This window comes from Musca autumnalis, unplaced genomic scaffold (assembly GCF_047663935.1).
Source record: "Musca autumnalis isolate F117 unplaced genomic scaffold, ASM4766393v1 scaffold_1, whole genome shotgun sequence".
NCBI classification, from domain to species: domain Eukaryota; kingdom Metazoa; phylum Arthropoda; class Insecta; order Diptera; family Muscidae; genus Musca; species Musca autumnalis.
Window position 1 is genome coordinate 108,561,060 of NW_027411644.1, and position 20,188 is coordinate 108,581,247.

At 36.1% G+C, this 20,188-nt stretch overlaps 2 protein-coding genes across 2 annotated transcripts; both read left to right on the top strand.

Moving 5' to 3' along the window:
• Positions 1 to 1,468: 1,468 nt before the first annotated feature.
• On the top strand, positions 1,469 to 2,472 carry LOC141390743 (uncharacterized). Its single transcript, XM_073963689.1, has 2 exons — positions 1,469 to 1,710; positions 1,766 to 2,472. Exons 1-2 carry the CDS (start codon positions 1,666 to 1,668, stop codon positions 2,216 to 2,218), a joined length of 498 nt encoding a protein of 165 aa, XP_073819790.1. The 5' UTR covers positions 1,469 to 1,665; the 3' UTR covers positions 2,219 to 2,472.
• An 11,026-nt stretch (positions 2,473 to 13,498) lies between these two features.
• LOC141390744 (uncharacterized) lies at positions 13,499 to 14,366 on the top strand. The gene is made up of 2 exons (XM_073963691.1): positions 13,499 to 13,661; positions 13,772 to 14,366. Exons 1-2 carry the CDS (start codon positions 13,617 to 13,619, stop codon positions 14,240 to 14,242), a joined length of 516 nt encoding a protein of 171 aa, XP_073819792.1. The 5' UTR covers positions 13,499 to 13,616; the 3' UTR covers positions 14,243 to 14,366.
• Positions 14,367 to 20,188: the final 5,822 nt, after the last annotated feature.

Here is a 20,188-nt window from a genome sequence, read left to right on the forward strand (position 1 = left end):
ATTTTGCAACACATCTCAATTTTATTTGTTTGTTGTTAGCCAACGTAGCAAGCGAAGAAGAAAAGAAAAAATATGGTATTAATTATGTTGTTCTCTTTTTCAGTTTTCTAAATACAATCGTTGAGTAAACACGGTAAAGTGAGTGAATAAAACAGTGTTTTGTGTTTTCTTTTATAATTGAATCAAAAAGGTGAATGGAAATATTTTATTGGACAAGGAAGAAATCGCATTTAATATTGGTAATTACATCAATAATTTTTTCATATACTTGCATATGCATATTTTAAATATGGATGTATCTATTTATTACATTATATAATCATTTGATTCCAGATGCCGATTTCCGGCTGATGATTTCAACTTTGAGGAAAATGTGTTTTATTTCACAACTAAGGAGAAGCGTTCAACGATGTTTCTATACTTTTTTTTAAAGTTTGACTTTTTATAAATTATTTCATTGAGTTTTTCTTTATTAAAGTCTGTTATGTATTTCTTTGGAATTGTTTATGTACATATGTGTCTGTTGTTGCTTTTATTTCTATGCCTTTCAATAAACCACCACCATTTAGATAGCCAGTGAGCGCTTACAGAGAGCATGTGAGCATATATTTCATCGCAAACAAATATTTGTTTGCACCCAAACATATAATTTGTTTGTTGTTTGCAGGACCGAAACATATGTTATTTTTACTGCAAAATATGTTTGGGACATATGATGGAAAAGTTTTGTATTTTCAGGGAACCTCAAATGTAAAATTACGGGTAGTTCCGTCAAAAAATGTAGGTAAGACCCTCAACATACATAAAATCGGGAGGCACCGTTATATGGGGGCTATACCAAAACATGGACCTATGTTGACGATTTTTAGTGAAGAAGTTTCGTCACCACTCAGAACCTAAAATGTCAAATTACAGCTAGTTTGGTTAACATTTTTAGTTAAAATCCTCAATATACGGAAAATCGAAAGGTATCGTTATATGGGCGCTATATCAAAACATAGACCTATGTTGACGATTTTTGGTGGAGAAGTATCGTGACCACAGAGAAACTCAAATATCAAATTACAGATAGATCGGTTACAAATTGTAGCTAAAAATCCTCAAAATACTGAAAATCGGGAGGTACCGTTATATATGGGGCTAAGCTAAAACATGGATCTATGTTGACGATTTTTAGTGAAGAAGTTTTGTGACCACTGAGAAACTCAAATGTCAAATTGCACCTAGTTCGGTTAAACATTTTAGCTAAAATCCTCGAAATACCGAAAATCGGGAGGTACCGTTAATTACCGCTGGAACCGGCGCATAACACAGAATATAAACCACCCTAATATATCAGTGTAGGGTATTAGAAAGTGATACGACATTCCAGAGAAATGTTTTCATCTAATTAAAAAGCTTATCGCTTAAAGACTAGGCAGAATATGAAAAAATCCCTAGTGTGGTGGGTCACTCGTTCGATGATAATCTCAAAATAGCCACACACCAGGCACACAAACAAATAAATAATTCAAATTCTGTCTGTCTATTGCCCGGCTTTATTCGGACAATAGTTAGTTGTTTTCATACACTTGTCAAACAATGTCAAAATAAAGCGAGTAAGCATTTTTTCTAGCGCTAGTTGAAACATCAAAAAAATTACACCGCAAAATTTGGGAAAATAAAATGAGATATTTAACTCTAATTCTATTTGTAACCATATTAGCTCAGGTAAGATAAGATATCTCCCTCAATGTTCTCAAATACTAATTTCCTCTAATTTAAGGTAGCTCATGCCACAGGAAAACACAAAAGAAGCCCACAAACAGTAAGGGATATTATCGATAAGGCAGCATTGGGTAGACGTTTGGTACCCATAACGGAAACGGTGGTCAAGGCAACAATCCCAAAAATACCCAAACGACGGCCATATAAAAAATATCGCAAAGAATTGAAATCCTATTTGAACGATGTGAAGGAGTATAAAACCGTACGTGGTGGCTGTTATGCCAAAACATTTGATTTGCTGGAAAAATTTGCGAAAATTCTGCAAAAATATGAAGAAGCAGATGCTCCGTCAGAAGCCAAGGAAATGCAAAATTTAATGCAACAATCTGGCGGCAATGATATGTCGGAGAATTGGTCACGCTACAGGTCGCTACATTTTGGTAATACCTACAATAATATGAGTGCTGAGGATATAAGAGAATTGACACCTCACCTACAGGAAATATGCTGAAATGGAATTAATACTGAAAGTGTTTGTAAGATTTGTTAAGTCGGAAAAAGGTTGTGTGTATTTTATTTATGGATTTAGAAATAAAAGTAATTTTAATAAATTGTGATGAATAAATGCTTAAGTTCAACTTAAAACGTAAAAAATTGTAATGTGGCGAGCACTGAGAATTTTCAACAGATTTGATTTAGATTGACCATGAAAAAAATGAAAAATAAAAAAATAAATGTTTATTACATCTTTTGATACCGATATATAGTAACAATTTATACACCTTTGTTTTATATCCTTCACCATAGTATGGAAGATATATTAAGTTTGTTTTTAATCGTTTGCGACCCTATAAAGTATACATATTCTTCATCAAGTTTATAGATGGATATTTTGACGTTTTTAGCTACGTTTTGGGACCCAACTAACTATAATTTAGCATTTAGGGTTTCTAGTGGTCAAATAAAAAAACAAGTTAGCAAAGGCTATAGTTGGGACGGGGCCGACTATACTCGTATGATACCCTACACCACTACCCCCGTGCGAAAGCTTTTCATTCGTAAACATTTTTATACCCATCGAAGTTCGTCTCGCAGTCTGTTAGGATTGAACATGACGTTTTTTGTAAAAATATGTCATGCAATTATTAATACCACGATGCAGAATACCCGTGGTCAAATGAAAACAATGTTATCCTTGTTTTAATTAACTTGCTTTGTTTCATGTCTGTTTAGTCTAGTAACTCATTTTTAACACAGTTGCAGTTAACCAATCGAACTAAAACTTTGCACATTTTTCAGATTTGGATGACAATACATGAATATGAAACCAAAACCAATATGGGCCCATTTTTGCTTATAGCCCCCATATAACAGTACCACCCGAATTCAGGTATTTTTAGGATTTTATTTTCATTCTTAGCCCGATTTGGCTGAAACTTGGCATTTGGATTTCCCAATGGTACAGACACTTCTCCAACAAAAATTGTGGACATAGGTCCAGATTTTGGTAGATCCCCCATATGACGATACCACCCGATTTTCGGTATTTAAGGTTTAGCTTCATTATCACTCCAAAATGGCTGAAATTTGGTACTGAGTCTTCGTTGGGGGTATACAAATTTCCCCTAGAAATTTGTCGATATAGGTCCACGCCTTCATATAGCCCCCATAGAACGGTACCTCCGGATTTTCGGTATTTTGAAGGTTGTGGCCACAATAATCCACCGAAATGGCTGAAATTTGGTATTTTGTCTTCTTTGGAGGTATAAAACTTTCCTCCAGAAATTTGTCGGTACAGGTCCACGCCTTAATATAGCCCCCATAGAAGGGTACCTTCCAATTTCCGCATTTTGAAGGCTTTAGCATCATTATCACACCGAAATGGCTAAAATTTGGTATTTAGTCTTCGTTGGGGATATAAAACTTTCCATATGAAATTTTTTGGTATAGGTCCACGCCTTAATATAGCCCCCATAGAACGGTACCTCTCGATTTTCGGTATTTTGAAGGTTGTGGCCACAATAATCCACCGAAATGACTGAAATTTGGTATTTTGTCTTCGTTGGGGGTAAAAAACTTTCCTCCAGAAATTTTTCGGAACAGGTCTACGCCTTAATATAGCCCCCATAGAACGGTACCTAACGATTTTCGGTATTTTGAAGGTTTTAGCATCATTATCACACCGAAATAGCTGAAATTTGGTCTTCATTGGGGGTACAAAACTTTCCATATGAAATTTATCGGTATATGTCCACGCCTTCATATAGCCACCATAGAACGGTTCCTCCCTATTTTCGGTATTTTGAAGGTTGTGACCTCAATATTCTACCAAAATAGCTGAAATTTGGTACTTAGTCTTCGTTGGTGGTATAAAATTTTCCCCCAGAAATGTGTCGGTACAGGCCCACGCCTGCATTTAGTCCCCATAGAACGGTACCTCCCGATTTTCGGTAGTTTGAAGGTTGTGGCCACAACAACCTACCGAAATGGCTGAAATTCGTCGGTATAGGCCCACGCTTATAAATACGCCCTATAGAAAGGTTCCTCCCGATTTTCGTAATTCCGAATGTTGTTACGTCAATATCCCACCGAAAGACTGAAATTTGTTATTTAGTCTTGCATTGGGTTATAAAATATTCCAGAAGATAATTATCAGTATAGGTCTATGTCTTCCTATCTCCCTATAGAAGCGTACCTCTTAATTTTCGGTATTTTGAAGGTTTTAGTCACATTATCTTACCGAAATATAGGAAAATTGGTATTTAGTCTTCTATGAGTCTAAAAACTTTCCGCCAGAAATGTGTAGGTATAGATCAATGTTTTGACATAGCTCCCATAGAACGGTACCTCCTGAATTTCGGTATTTTGCAGGTTAGCCACATTGTTTTACCGAAATTGCTGAAATTTGGTGTTTAGTCTTCTCCGTAAACGAAAGGAAACTCTAATTGTTCCATTTTACTTCCATACAACTCGTGGTGGAGGGTATAACAAGTTCGGCCCGGCCGAACATAACGCCTTTCTTACTTGTTTGTTATATAACGACCATTCGTTGTTTGTCTTTCTACCTGACATTGTGATGCACAAAAATTGTATGACTTTTTCGTACAAGATGATCTCCGAGCTCTATAAGCATTACGGGTTCTACGCGTAGATATTTTTCTTAATATAAGCATTTTAAATGTGAATTCAATGTAAAACCGCAATTATATAATTGTCATACAAATGTTTGAACATTCTTTGGTGTTCCCGAGTAGGGGCAGTTCGTTTAACGACTGGTAGCACCGACAGTTTTTGTAATCAAATATTCTACTAAAACTATACAATCCCGTAGTTGGTCAAATAAATAGATGTAATTTGAACGGTAGGGACAGTAATTAGCTGTGCAAAGAAAAAATTCGCTACAACCCGCTATTTAAAGCATTTCATCCTTAGCCTTGATGTAGATGTTGTTTCGAAGTCGAATTTCACTTCGGATTTGGTGGGAATGATTGTAACGACTCTGGCCATTGTAAATAGCACTGACAAGTTATGTTACAAATCAATTATCGCTTAATATGTATGGGAATAAAAATTACAACCTCATTAGAAACATCTTCGGGTTAAAAATCAGTTCAGCGCTTCTTGAGTTATAAGCGTTGTAACTAACATCATTTTCTTTTATATACAGTGGTGGCCAATACATTTGCAACAAAATTGCACGATTTAGGAAATTTTATTAAAACAATTTTTTTTCGAAAGTAAAACAGGAAAAAAATTGTCAGTCGACTTTGCCGACAGATATATATCCACAGCCAATGTGAAGTGAAACTTTCACCTACGGACAGATCGAATGTATTTAAGTCTCTTCAGAATTTTGTGGCTCTGTTTGGGCATTTGAACTTGCCGACTTGGATTAGGAATTAACTGCACTAAGACACAAATGTTGAACTTTTGTTGGGGAGGTACCCTTAGGGAGGACAGATATTGGCCATTTTAGAAGTTAAACTAAATTTTGACAATATATTAGGAGATCCAAAGCTTGGACCAAATTGGTTGCCCCATTCTAGTGATATCGTCCTAGCATTTTACTGACATTTTTTAAATATTGGGGAGAAGTACCGGAAGTTGTGGACCGGTATTGCCCCATGAAACTAAGTTTGGATATAATATGACGAAGACCAAATGTTGGACCAAATCGGTTGAAAAGTTCGAGATTTATCGTGCTCTCCGAACGCCACAGGGGGTTTTTACACCTTTCGGGCTGTTTTTCCAAGAAATATGGGCTTTCCCCTGAAAAAACTTTTACCGTCGTAATGGAGGTAGCGAATGAAAATCGCTTCAACGAAAATCAAAGTGATTCGAGAGCAGGTCTTCAAGTGAACTTATCCGAAATTTTGTGTGAAAGGTACCAGAAGGAGTAGACAAATATAGTCCATATTCAAACCTGATCTATATCTGGTAGATATATTAGGATGTGCAAAGTATGGATTACATCGGTCACTCCCTTCAAGAGTTATCGTGCGCACAATTTTTCCGAATATTTTTGAACTTTTGTGGGGGAGGTACCTGAAGGAGTGGGCCGAAATGGCTTATCTTCGACTTTAAACTATGTTTGGACAAAATATTACGAAGCGCAAATTTTGGACAGAATCGGCAAATCCGTTCGAGAGTTATCTTGTGCTCCAACTACTACACACGGTGTCATAGAGGCTTTTTGCATCTTTCATATTATTTTCTCAGGAAATATGGACTTGCCCCTAATGAAACTTGTACCGTCGTATAGGGTCAATGAATACAAGTTGTTGCAACAAAAATCAAAACTGTTAGAGAGCAGGTCCTGATCTGAACTTATCCGAAATTTTGAGTGGGAGGTACCCGAAGGAGTTTACCGATTGTGTCCATATAGGAACCTCAACTAAGTCTGGTAGAAATTTCACAATATGCAAAGGGTTACTCCCATCAAGAGTAATCTTGCGCACAAATTTTCCGAACATTTTCGAACTTCTGTGGGGAGATACCGGAAGGAGTGGACCGATATAATCTATCTTCGAACTTAAACTAAAGGCCTGCGTACAAAAGCTGCCTTTCTTGCTTACCTTGCTTACTTCTGATAAAAGAATAAACAAGTAAAAAAGTATCAGTCGGCTTTGCCGACAGAGATATACCCTCAACCTGTGTATATTGAAACAATTTTTCAAAAAATACGTATGTATTTAGGGGATTTTAAAATTTTTGGGCATTTGAACCGACAAAAATGTTGATTAGGATTAAAGATCAAAAGTTCTGCGGAGGAGATACTAAAAGGAATGGATCGACATTGACAACATATGGTGCCATAGGGGGTTTTTACACTCTTCGGGCTGTTTACTCAAGAATATGGACTTGCCCCTAAAAAAATAACACCATCGTAATTGAGGATGCGAGTGCAAGTTGCTTCAACAAAAATCAAAGTGATTCGATATTAGGTCTTAAAGTGAACTTATCCGAAATGATGTGTGGGAGGTACCGGAAGGGGTGGACAAATATAGTCCATATTTGAACGTGATCTATATCTTGTAGATATATTAGAATGTGTAAAGTATAGACCAATTCGGCCACTCCCTTCAAGAGTTACCGTACAAAAAATTTTTCCGAAAACTTTTGAACTTTTGTGGGGGAGGTACCTGAAGGAGTGGACCGATTAATGCTTATCTTCAAACTTAAACTATGTTTTGACAAAATATTACTAAGGCTATATTTTGGACCGAATCGGCAGATCCGTTCGAGAGTTATCTTGCGCTCCAACCACCTCACACGGTGTCATAGGGGTTTTTGCTAATTTCTCCGGAAGTATGGACTTGCGCCTAATGAAACTTGCACCGTCGTATGGAGGGCAGTAAATACAAGTTGCTGAAACAAAAATCAAAGCGATTCGAGAGATGGCCCTAAACTGAACTTTTCCGAAATTTTGTGTGGGAGCTACCCGAAGGAGTGGACCTATTGAGACCAGAGTGGAACCTCATCTATGTCTGGTAGAAGGTTCACGATGTGTAAAGTATGGAGCAGATCGGTTACTAACTTTAGGAGTTATCGTTCGCACAATTTTTCCGAACATTTTTGAACTTATGTGGGGGAGGTACCGGAAGGAGTGGACCGATATAACCCATCTTCGAACTTAAACTAAGTTTGGACAAAATATTACGAAAGCCACAATTTCAACCGAACCGGTTCATCCGTTCGAGAGTTATCGTGCGCTCCAGCCAGCAGGACAGACAGACAGACGGACAGACAGACGGACGGACATGGCTAGATCGACTCCAAATTGTCTGAAACACATTTCGTCCAAACATACTTGGGGTCTAAAACCATTATTTCAATGAGGCACATTTTCATCGTATCAAAGTGTATATACCCTCCTTAGCCTAAAGGCTGAGGGTATAAAAAGAAAAGGGCAACCCAGTTCGAAATTTCCTCGGCCTTCTTTATTCTTTTATTTTTATTATGTCAAAAATGAAGCAGGAAAGCAAGGCAATCAGGCAGAGCAGCTTATGTACGCAGGCCTTAAGTTTGGACAAAATATTACGTGCGCCTCAGCCAACCAGACAGACAGACACACAGACGGACGGACATGGCTAAATCAACTCCAAATTGTATGAAACGGATTTCGTCCAAACATACTTGGGGTGTAAAACCACTATTTCGATGAGGCACATTTTGCCCGTATGAAAGTGTATATACCCTCGTTAGCATAAATGCTGAGGGTATAATTAAGTATTTTTTTGAAATTTGACGCGTTTCAACGCTTTATACAATAAAAACATTGAAAATATTTGAAAATATATAACACACATAAAAATTTAATGGTCAAAACATATGCAACTGAACCAAATCCGCGCAAAAATCTTCAATATTTTGTAAAATATAATTTTTTTATATGATTCAAATCATTTGTATTTCTTCAATATTTTGTAAAATATAATTTTTTTATATGATTCAAATCATTTGTATTTGTTTTGATTAAGATTTAAAGTGAATCAAATTTTGAAACTGATATCAGTCATACGTTCTTCTTCGGGGGAGTGGCGGGTCGTACGTGGGAATCTTAGATATGGGTCTAAGGGTCAAAATTTTCAAAACTAACGAACATTTCTTCACATTTCAGTTGCCAATTTAATAAAATTCAAAGTTTAGAGTGCAGTTGCATCAGTTATTATCAAAAGCCAGAAGTCTGGGTCTTGAAAAACATATGATCGTTGGGATTTGGTCCATATCAGAACGATGGATACTGATGTATTGACGGTTTAACGGGCGGTATCATTGGAAATTTTGGATTCTATGAAATTAAAAAGTTTTAAAAAGCTCATCAAATGATAACTAAACACAAACATTGAATATATAGGCTTACTTACTTACTTAGTTGGCCCATTACAGAACATTTGTTCCATAGACCGAACTAAGAAAAGATCTCCATTCCTCTCTGTTTTTCGCTTGACTTTTTGTATGCTCCATCGAAGCTTAGGCCTGCCGATTCTGCGTGCACCGCCATGTGGCATGTATTCATACGCCTTTTTAGCGGGTTCATCATCGCTCATTCTCATGATATGGCCTAGCCAACGCAATCGTTGCATCTCGATACGTTTAACTATATTCATGTCTTTGTATAGCTGATAGAGCTCGTGGTTCATACGACGTCGATATTCACCGTCAACGCAAATCGGCCCGTAGATCTTTCGAAGAATTTTCCTCTCAAACACACCAAGCACTGCCTTATCTGCTTGCGCAAGTACCCATGCTTCGGAGCCATACATTAGCACGGGTAGTATCAGCGTTTTGTATAGTGTTATTTTTGTTTGACGAGATGTGGCTTTGTTTTTAAATTGCTTACTTAAACCATAGTAGCATCTGTTGGCCTATACAATTCTTCTTCTTATTTCACAACTGATGTTGTTTGTTGTGTTTATGGCAGTGCCGAGGTAGACGAAGTCTTTAACTACCTCAAAATTGTAGGTACCAACTTCCACAGTTGGTCCGAGCTTTATGGACGCTTTGCGCGTCGACACCATCAATTTGGTCTTTTCGCCGTTTACCGCCAGACCCACTTTCGCAGATTCTGCTTCGACCTTCCTAAAGGTATCAGTTACTTCCTTTACTGATCGTCCCATGATGTCTATGTCATCAGCATAGGCAAGTAACATGTGGCTATTGGTGTAAATTGTGCCATTTCTTTTGACATTTGCATCTCGTATTACCTTTTCCAGCAAAATGTTGAATAGGTCACACGAAAGGCTGTCTCCTTGTCTGAAACCTCTTTTGGTACAAAATTCTTCGGAGAGGTTCTTTCCAATTTTAACTGAGGACCTAGTATCAGTTAAAGTCATCTTACAAAGCCGGATGAGCTTTGCGGGGATACCAAATTCAGACATTGCATGGAATACCTTTGATTGGAGGGGACTGTCGAATGCTGCTTTATAATCGACAAAAAGGTGAAATGTGTCGATCTGCATCTCTTGGGTCTTCTCTAGGATTTGCCGCAGGGTAAATATCTGGTCAATGGTGGACTAGCCAGGTCTAAAGCCACATTGTTATGATCCGATTATTTCGTTGACCATTGGCTTTAGTCGTTCGCACAATATCCCTGACACTATCTTATAGGCAATAGGGAGAAGACTTATGCCCCTATAGTTAGAGCATACAGTCTTATCTCCTTTCTTGTGGACGGGACATAGGATGCTCAGGTTCCAATCGTCGGGTACGCGTTCTTCCTGCCAGATGGTGCTAACTAGCTGATGCATACACCTTATCAGCGCGTCGCCTCCGGTTTTAAACAGCTCGGCTGGTAAGCCATCGGCTCCTGCTGCTTTATTATTCTTCAGCCGGTTGATTGCTGTTTTTACCTCATCTTGGCCGGGTGGTATACATTCTATACCATCTTCTGGGATTGGGTCTGTGGTATCATCGTCTTCGCTACTATTGGATACCAGCAGATTCGAGAAATGTTCCTTCCATATCCTGAGCACGCTATCTGTATCTGTTACCAGATTACCTTGCTGGTCTCTACAGGAGGATGTGCCTGTACCAAAGCCATCTGTTTGATGTTTCACTCTTTGGTAGAATTTTCGGACATTCTGGCTCCTGTACATCTCGATTTTTTCACACTCCCGCTTTTCCATTTCGCTCTTTTTCTTGCGGAAAAGACGTTTCTCTCCTTTTCTCCCGATATCTCTCTCATGCGCTACGAGTTGCTACTGATTGTAAAGTAGCTCTATATGCCGCATTTTTAACTTCGGTAGCAGCACGACACTCCTGGTCATACCATGAATTCCTTTGTGGAGGTCTCTGGAATCCAAGTATGGATTTTGCGGCTGTTTGCATGGAGTGGTCAATATTTTGCCATTGTGTTCTTATGTTATCGGGACAAGGAGTGCTCGCGTTAAGCAATTGGGCTAGTTGAGTGGAATATGCTGTGGCTATCTGTTGTGTTTGCAGCCTATCGATGTCCAACTTCCGCGTTGTGTCTGTTCGTGCTTTATTTGCAACGTTTAGACGGGTACGTACCTTTGCTGCAACAATGTAGTGGTCCGAATCAATGTTTGCGCCTAGGAACGATCGTACATCCAACACGCTGGATGAATGTCTTCCATCTATCACAACAGGATCAATTTGATTACTTGTTCTTTCATCTGGATACAGCCAGGTGCCCTTATGAATATCGAGATGATTAAATCTGGTACTGCTAACTACCATGTTTTTTGCAGCTGCAAAGTCTATCAGCCTCATACCATTGTCAGATGTTCCACTGTGGAGACTGAATTTCCCGACTGTTGGCCCAAAGATATTCTCCTTTCCAATTTTGGCATTAAAATCGCCCAGAATGATTTTAATGTCATGTGCAGGGCAACGGTCATATGTTTCTTCTAAGCGCTCGTAAAATATATCTTTGGTCTGTTCGTCCTTTTCTTCAGTGGGAGCATGAGCGCAAATAAAGCTGATGTTGAAGAATTTAGCTTTTATTCGAATTGCAGCAAGTCTTTCATTCACTGGGGTGAAGCTGGATACCAGATGTTTTAGTCTCCGACTAACTACGAATCCGCAACCAAACTCATGCTTTACGTCATGGCAGCTATAATACAGTGCTTCACCTTTAGGTGTTGTTGTGACGCCTTTCCCAATCCATCGTATTTCCTGTATGGCAGTAATATCGCCCTTGTACTTTTCAAGTACGTCTGCCAATGCGAAGACTGCACCTTCTCTATAAAGAGTGCGAACATTCCAGGTGCGGATTCGCAGATCATGGTCCTTAAAACGTTTGCGGGGTTCGTCAACTTTAGAGGGGTTTGATATTCTTTTCTTTCGTTTTTTTTCATAGATATATAGGCACTTCCAGAAAAAAGAAACGCCGATACCAAGAGGAAAATCTTTCAAAACAACTTTTTTAATTTTGTTAACCAGTGTAATGGGCTATATAAATAGATCGACCCCATGTAACAATGCCTATAGATTTATGGTCTTTTGAGGGTATAGATATTTCCAAACAAATCGACTTCACTGGAGTTTGTTTTCCAAAAGGTTAAATAAAAAATAATTAAAAAAATTAAGTTTCAGTGTTTGATTTATAAATGCACAAGAAAATAATTTGGCGCTTAGACTCGATAAGAGAGATTCCATCATGAGGAAGAATATCATGATGTAATCCCTCAAATAAAACGCTTGTCGTTTAATTTTGCCACCATTTTTATGATTCCGTTATGAGGAAGATTATACTTATTGAGGCCAAGCGACAAATTATTTTCTAGTTTTAAGTGCATTTGTAAATAAAACACTGAAACTTAATTTTTTAAGTATTTTGTATTTTTAACTTTTTAGTAAATAAATTGTTTTACCTTTAACAAACTACAGTCAATTTATGCCGAAAATTAAGATAAAAACTTTAAATTGCATGAAATCGAGTGGAATCGTTATATGGGGGCTACACCAAAATCTGACCGATGTCCACAATTTTTGGTAGTGGAGTTTCTGTACAATTGGGAACTCCAAATGCCAATTTACAGTCAATTCGGACTAAAAATGAAGACAAATCCTTAAAACACCAGAAATCGGGTGGTACCGCTATATGGGAGCTATAGGAACAAATGGACCCATGTCGGTTTTGGTTTTATATTCATGTTATCCAAATCTGAAAAGTGTCGATTGGTCAACTGCAACTGTGTCAAAAATAAATTTTTAGATTTGAACTAAACGGACACCAAAGCAAGTTAAATAAAACACTGTTAAAAATGATTACTAAAAACGTTTAACATTGGTGTACGTATAGTCCACATATAACGCTACCACCCGATTTAAGGGGATTTGATGGTTTTAGACAATCAAATTGACATTTTGTGTTGCAATGGATCCTTAATAAAAATTGTCAGTATATGATCAGGTTTTGGTGTAGCCTCCATATAGCGAAGCAACTGACTGCTAATTGGCATTTTGTGTTGCAATAGGGTGGAAAAAACCTAACCAAAGATTGTCAATATATACATAATTTTAACAAATCGAATAGAAATTGGCATTTTGTTTTCCAAATAGTAGAATACATCATTGGTTTTAGTTTGAGTCTGTTTTATGGTATTAAAAGTTCGGACCCATCTAACAGAATTTTTACTCGATTTTTCGTTTGTTCCATGTGGCTAAAAATACAAATAAGATTTTTCAAGTGTATTTCTTTCCAGAATCGATGGACGAGGTCAATACCTTATCACTATTGCAATGTACATTGAGAGGAATTTCTACGGAATGTGTATAAATAATAGCTGGGAGAAGATGAGCCTCAAGCACTTTATACGTTTTACTTATTTCGAATCTGTTATTAAGAAAACCAACGGCCGATAAGAAATTTCAGCTGTTTGCAAGTGACATTAGTTGGAAATTGCTAGTAATTGCGGATTAATTGAATATTTCGGAACAAAATGAAAATAGCAATTGCGATTATAATTGTTTCGGTGGTAATTCAGGTGAGTTTTAAATATGAACATATAATGAAATATAAACCTCAAACTTTGCAAATCGCATTCTGCCACATTTATCACTCAAATATGATTTTCATACCTTCCTATTTTGTTAGGTTTCCCAAACCTCACCACTGGACCGTTCCAAACGAAGTGATCAGTTTGTCAGACGTTTTGAAAGAATGGGAACATTGGCTAAAAGTTTAATTCCACGTACCGAAGTGGTCATACGCAATACAATACAAAAACTTCCCAAAGCTAATTCTTACAACAAATATCGCCAGGATCTACAGTCGTATATGAACTATGTTCATCAATACAATACAAAGCGAGGAAAGTGCTATGAGAAATCCTTTGATCTCATTGGTAAATATGCTGAAATTATGGAACGTTATGACAAACCGAATGCTACCGAAGAAGCGCGTAAAGTTCGAGCATTACTCAAAGAATGTGGAAGTGAAAATCTAAGTCGTGATGTTGACGAATGGATTGATGCTTATGAAAAATCCAATTTTGATGTAGAATCGCAAAAACTGACATCAGAAGATACTAGGAAAATAATGGCACTTTTACAGGAGATGTGCTAAACGTAACGAAAGTGATACAGAAAATTGTGATTTGATAGTATTAGAAATGAATTTAGAAATAAATATAAAATGAGCTTTTATAAAAAAATTATTTGTACAGCTTGGAAATCACAGAAATATATTTTATTTCGTAATCAAAGTTTCGAACTGTAAAGAGAAATTACTAAAGAAGAAAACAAGGAGCTGGATTCTTGTTCTATGAAAAATTAAAAAGAAAAATATTTCCTTTATAAATTTTTTCATTTGACATTTGTTTCCTTTATAAAAGTTTTCATTTAACATTCATAGAAATAGAATTGAGCCCCTGCTTATAGAATATAACAAACTCTACGTGAAAGCGGTCTTCTTTAGCCCTTTCGGCCCCGAACTTTTTTCCTCGCATTAGTAGTTACTTTAAAAACATAGAATTAAAGTATAAGTCAAAACTAAGACATAACATAAATTGGTGGGCGTTACCCCACCTATTTCGGAAGATACAGTACGCTTTATCTAAAATTTGTTTGCTCATTATTTTGTGCAATTATGTAAATATAAATGTTATAATCGTATAGAAGTATACCTCTGACCTTACTTTTGAAGAATCAAAACTAAAGTTTAACAGAAAGCTCATACATTTTGATTTAGAAACGATTTAAATAATTTGGACTGTACACATCGATTTTTGACATGCCGTGATTTTCCAGACTTCACACTGAATAATGCATCGTAGTTCTGTTGATCGGGATACAACTGACACTTTTTTATAATTTTTGCATTCTTAGGACTACAATTAGCCAAAGCAATGTGTTCTTTGAGGAAAAAATTCCGTTAGTTTTAAATAAAACGACGTTCAAATCGAAGTTGCTTATAAGCAACGTTGGGCCGAAAGGGTTAAGAGACCAGAACGATTTCCTTCATCCATTCCTCAAAAACTAAAACGACTTTTATATCAGACAGAAAAATCTGGTTATAGAAAATAGAACAGAATGACAAGTTATAAAAAAACAGAATAAATTCTTAATTAGATCAGAAGATGTTAATATAGAAAGCTAGAGCTTTTTCTCATAGAAGACAACAAAGACGTCTCACATAAACAATTTGTTCTAACAGAATAAAGGAATATTTTATTATCAGACCAGTCTTCTTATATAATGTGTTTTTTATCGAACGCCGGAAGGACTTCTTTTAGAAGACAGATGTAAAATGAGATAGCCTTCTTAAAAAACAAGTAAGAACGCCGTTAATTTCGACCGGGCCGAACTTTTTATACCCACCACCAAGTCTTTATTGAAATAAAATGAAACAATTGGTTTCTTTTCGTTTCTGAAAGTAAAGGTCTCGACACATAAGAAGCATGGCATTCTTGCTTAAGTCATATCTGATAAAAGACTAAAGACCAAGTTCGACCTAATAAAAAGATTTCAGGATCACATTTGAATTAGGTCGAACTTGGTCTTTAGTCACTTACCAGATATGACTTAAGCAAGAATGCCATGCTTCTTATGCGTCGAGGCCTTAAGTTCTTCCGCCTTATGTCGTTAGCTTATGCTAACTGAAGAATATGTTGCAAAAACCATAAAAATACCGAACATTGGGAGGTACCGCTCTATGGGGGCTACATTAAAACGTGAACCTATACTAACAAATTTCTGGGGAAAAGTTTTTTAGACCCAAAGAAGACTGAACACCAAATTACAAGGAATTCCTGTGAAAACCTTAAAAAATCCGAAAATAGGAATGTACCGTTCTATATCAAAACGTGGGCCGATATATCCCATTTTCAATACCAAACATCCTAGGAGTAATAGAAAATTCTGTACCAAAACATAGGTGCCACCGTGATGTAATAGTATGCACGCCCGCCTTGCACTCAGAAGGTATGCAGTTCGATTCCCAGACCAATAAACATAAAATTTTCAACGGTGGCCTCAGTAATGTAGGCGACATTTCCTGAGTATTTCAGCGATGTAAAACTTCTCTATAAGTGGCGTCTTAAAACACGCCGTTCGGATTCGGCGATAAACAGTAGGTCCCATATCATTGAGCTAATATGAATCGGGGTGCACTCATTGATATGAGATAAGTCTCCCTTATCCCTTCTGGGATGTTTGTGGCACAATTATTACCAAAACATAGGTCCATATTTTGATATAGGCCTTATATAAAGCATCGCGCCGATTTAAGGTATTTTGAGGAACTTGGCCTCATTTGAGCACCAAATTGTTTGTAACTTGAGATTTTGTGTTTTCATTTGTTAGAATTTTTTATTAAAAACTGTCTATAGAGGTCCAAGTTTTGGTATAGGGCCCATAGAATGGTACCGACCGACGTTCAGTATTTTTAAGTTTCATCCTACAGTGTCGGTCAAAACTACAGCAACCCTCAGTACATTTTTTTCAATTGATAATTTTTTAAGGGAACTAAGCTTCAATTTTTTTTATATTCTTCTCTTTATTATTGAAAAACACAAATTTAAAGATTTCAGAATTTTATAAAGACAAATTCAAAGTTACAGCCAATTCGGACTAAAAATTAAAATAAAATCCTCTAAATGCTTTAAATCGGGTTTTGCCGGTATATTGGGGTTATAACAAAACCTGGACCTATATTCACAATTTTTGTTGAGTAAGATTCTGTACAATTGGAAACTCCAAATACCAAATTACAGCCAATTCGGGCTAAAAATGAAGATAAAATCGTCAAAATACCTAAAATCGGGTGGTACCGCTATATTGTGGCTATAGGATAAAATGGATCCATATAGGTTATGATTTCATATTCATGTATTTTCATCCAAACCTGAAAAGTGCAGTTTTAGTTCAATTGGGCAACAGCAACTGTTTGGAAAATGAGTTATATATGTGAACTAAACAGACGCCAAAGCAAGTTAAATAACACTGTAAAAAAATCGTTAACCGTTAAGCGTTCAAAAACCACGTGTTGGAGGTGGAGTGGAAAAAGGGATTCATCAATCGGTTTGAGCGCATGAAAAATTGTATAAATCATGCTAGAGACTACTTAAGAAAACAATAAATTTTTTAATGGTAAATATTCGCGATTTTATTGTTAGGCCAACAAGTTATAGTGCAGCCCTCGTAGTAACAACTCCTGCAGCGCGTTGCAAAAAATTAACCACTTTTCGAATCTATACTCCCGCATTTTTGGTATTTTGCAAATTCTTAGAACAGTTATTTAAAATCCACCACCATGGTTAAAAGGCCTCTATGAATTTAGAAACTTTCTATTACAAGTCTTATTTAGTGCTGCGAAGGTTTGAGGTTTAATTCTATTGCGACATATTGTATTTCCAATACTCCATTTAATCCATATTGCTTGGAACTGAAGTCATGTATAAACAAAATATAATTTATTTGTATTCGTCGTTATTGACTACTTAATTTACTATGTTGTCGAGCGTTTAAGTTATCACCTTTAGGAACAATAATTTATTGACTTTTTTCTTGAGATTGTGTAAGAACAATAAAAAAGACTATCTTTCCCATAATAACAAAACTTTAAACGTTGCATGCAATTTTTTTCTTCTCTTATTTTACAACCTCCTCGCCCTCACCAATTGCCATCAAACGTCCTTGGGGCAGTTAAGTGACCAATGATGCCATAAAATGTTTTACTAACTGTCGATTATTGCCAATTGCCATTTCGAATTTTTTTGTATGGTTTTCCAAAAAATTGAGGAAATTCGTTTGTCCTTTTGCCAAAAAAAGAAAAAACTAAAACTTTTCCCATACACAGATTGTGCAAAACGAATGAACTTTATTTACTGCCCTCTGGACATTAAAAGACATCATAAAGTCATTCATTGTAAGCTGTGGCAAACTTTGGAGATCTTTGTTTTCAACCGCAAAAGTTTCTTTGATTTGATTTAAGAAGATTAGGGGATTTAAATGTTATTTTAATATTAAATTGACTTTAAGAAGTTTAACAAAGTAGCCGACTTAGATTTATAGATTACGTTTACAAAAATAAATACATATGTATGTAATTATATTCCAAATGTGTGTAGAAGTGGCTAAGGAGGCAAATTAAGCAACAAATCCGTGATATGTTGGTACAGTAGCATGCAGAAAATCAAAAAAAATTAACTTGAAAGAAGACATGAAACATCAGTACAGTATTAAACTACCCTGTAGGGACTGTGGCCGATTTAAAGCTAACATAAAGCTAGCTTTTTTTAAACATAAGTGGCATTTTATCAATCATTTTGCCTTATGCCAACTGACTAATTTTACAAGGCGATGAGCGCCTGAGTAGTCAGTATTGTCCAACGCCAGATAACTTTTCGACTGATAATAAACTAATTTTTTTTTTTGCCTATTTTTAGTCAGTTTAAAACATAATGTGAAAAAAAAATTTTTGTTTCTGTGTGTTTTTTATTTTTGACTTTTCATATTCTCTCTCTCCCTCTCTTTGTCTCTCTCTCTTTTTTTTTGTTAGAGAGAAGATGGGGCAAATTTGTATATTTCCTTTGTGTTCCTTTTTAATTCCAGAATAATATGAGTAATATGTACGAATATGTTCAGTCCATCAACACTGTATTCTATAACTGGATGCTGCATTTATACGAAGAATATTAAGAAAAAGCAAGTGCGAATTATTTATACATTTGTGCCTTATTTTTTCGACAAACACAAATACTTTGCAGACGGTACATGTTTCTGTTTTCAGAGTGGGTAATCTCTAGATAACTTTTCGACTAACTTTATATTGGTCGAAAAGATATCTAGACATGGACAATTGCCGAAATTTTTTTCTGTTCAAAGTGGTTCATCTCTAGATAACTTTTCAGCCAGTTTTTAGTCAGTTTAAAAATTATCGATCTATTATCAATCATTTTATCAACTGGTTAATAAAAGTCCGACAGGGTAGAGTGTTGACTGTACTTAACGACATATATAGCAATTGGAATTAATTAGTCAGAACGCAATATGGGTACCTTTAACATAGATAGTTTTTGCTGTGTTCACGATGATGGTTTTCAGTTGTAAAATTGCGATAGACGTGAGTAGTCTGCGAATACATTATTGTCGAATATTTTTATTTTTAATTTCTCGTAAAGGTATTTAATTTAATTTACTAATTTTAAAATCCATAAGTTATGTTAATTTATATGTTGCTCGCTAATTATATTGATATAGGAGTTTAAAATTGATATAGGAGTTTAGAATGGAAATTAGTCGAGTTTGCTTCCATTTTTTTTTAATTTGTTATATTTCTTGTCTAGAATAGTTAGTCTCAGCAAATATTTCCAGCGACTTTTTGCGATTTTAATTTTTGGCTAAATAAAATTACAATTCCGGCAAAAATTTTGATCTAACATATCAGATATCACTTGGAATTGATCACAGTAAAGCAGATAAGAAAATTAAAATGTCCGTCCTAAGGTTCCTAAATGCAAGATGTGGTGATTTTGAACTCTTATTATACACCCCACTTTAAATTATGTATATTCAAATCATATTTCATTCATTTCAGTTGGATGATGTGGCTGAAATTTTAAAAATACCGAATATCGGGCGGTACCGTTAGGTGGGGGCAATGTCAAAACGTGGACCTGTACCGACAATTATCTGTCGGAATATTTTATAACCCAAATGAAGACTAAATGCCAAATTTTAGCTACTTCTGTTGGACAAACTTCAAAATTACAAAAATCGGGTGGTATCCTTCTATATTAAAAAATGGACATAGACCTACGCATTTCTGGTGGAAAGTTTTATACTATCAACGAAGACTAAATGCAAAATTTCAGCAATTTCGGTGTTCGCGTGTTAATTGTTAGACCAGAAACTTTTCTAGTTCCCCTCGTACAGACACATTTCAAGTGAATGTTTTATACCCCCAATGAACACTAAATGTCAAATTTCAGCCATTTCGGTGGGGCCACAACCTTTAAAATACCGAAAATCTGGATTGATCGTTTTATGGGGGCTACATGAAGGATGGTCC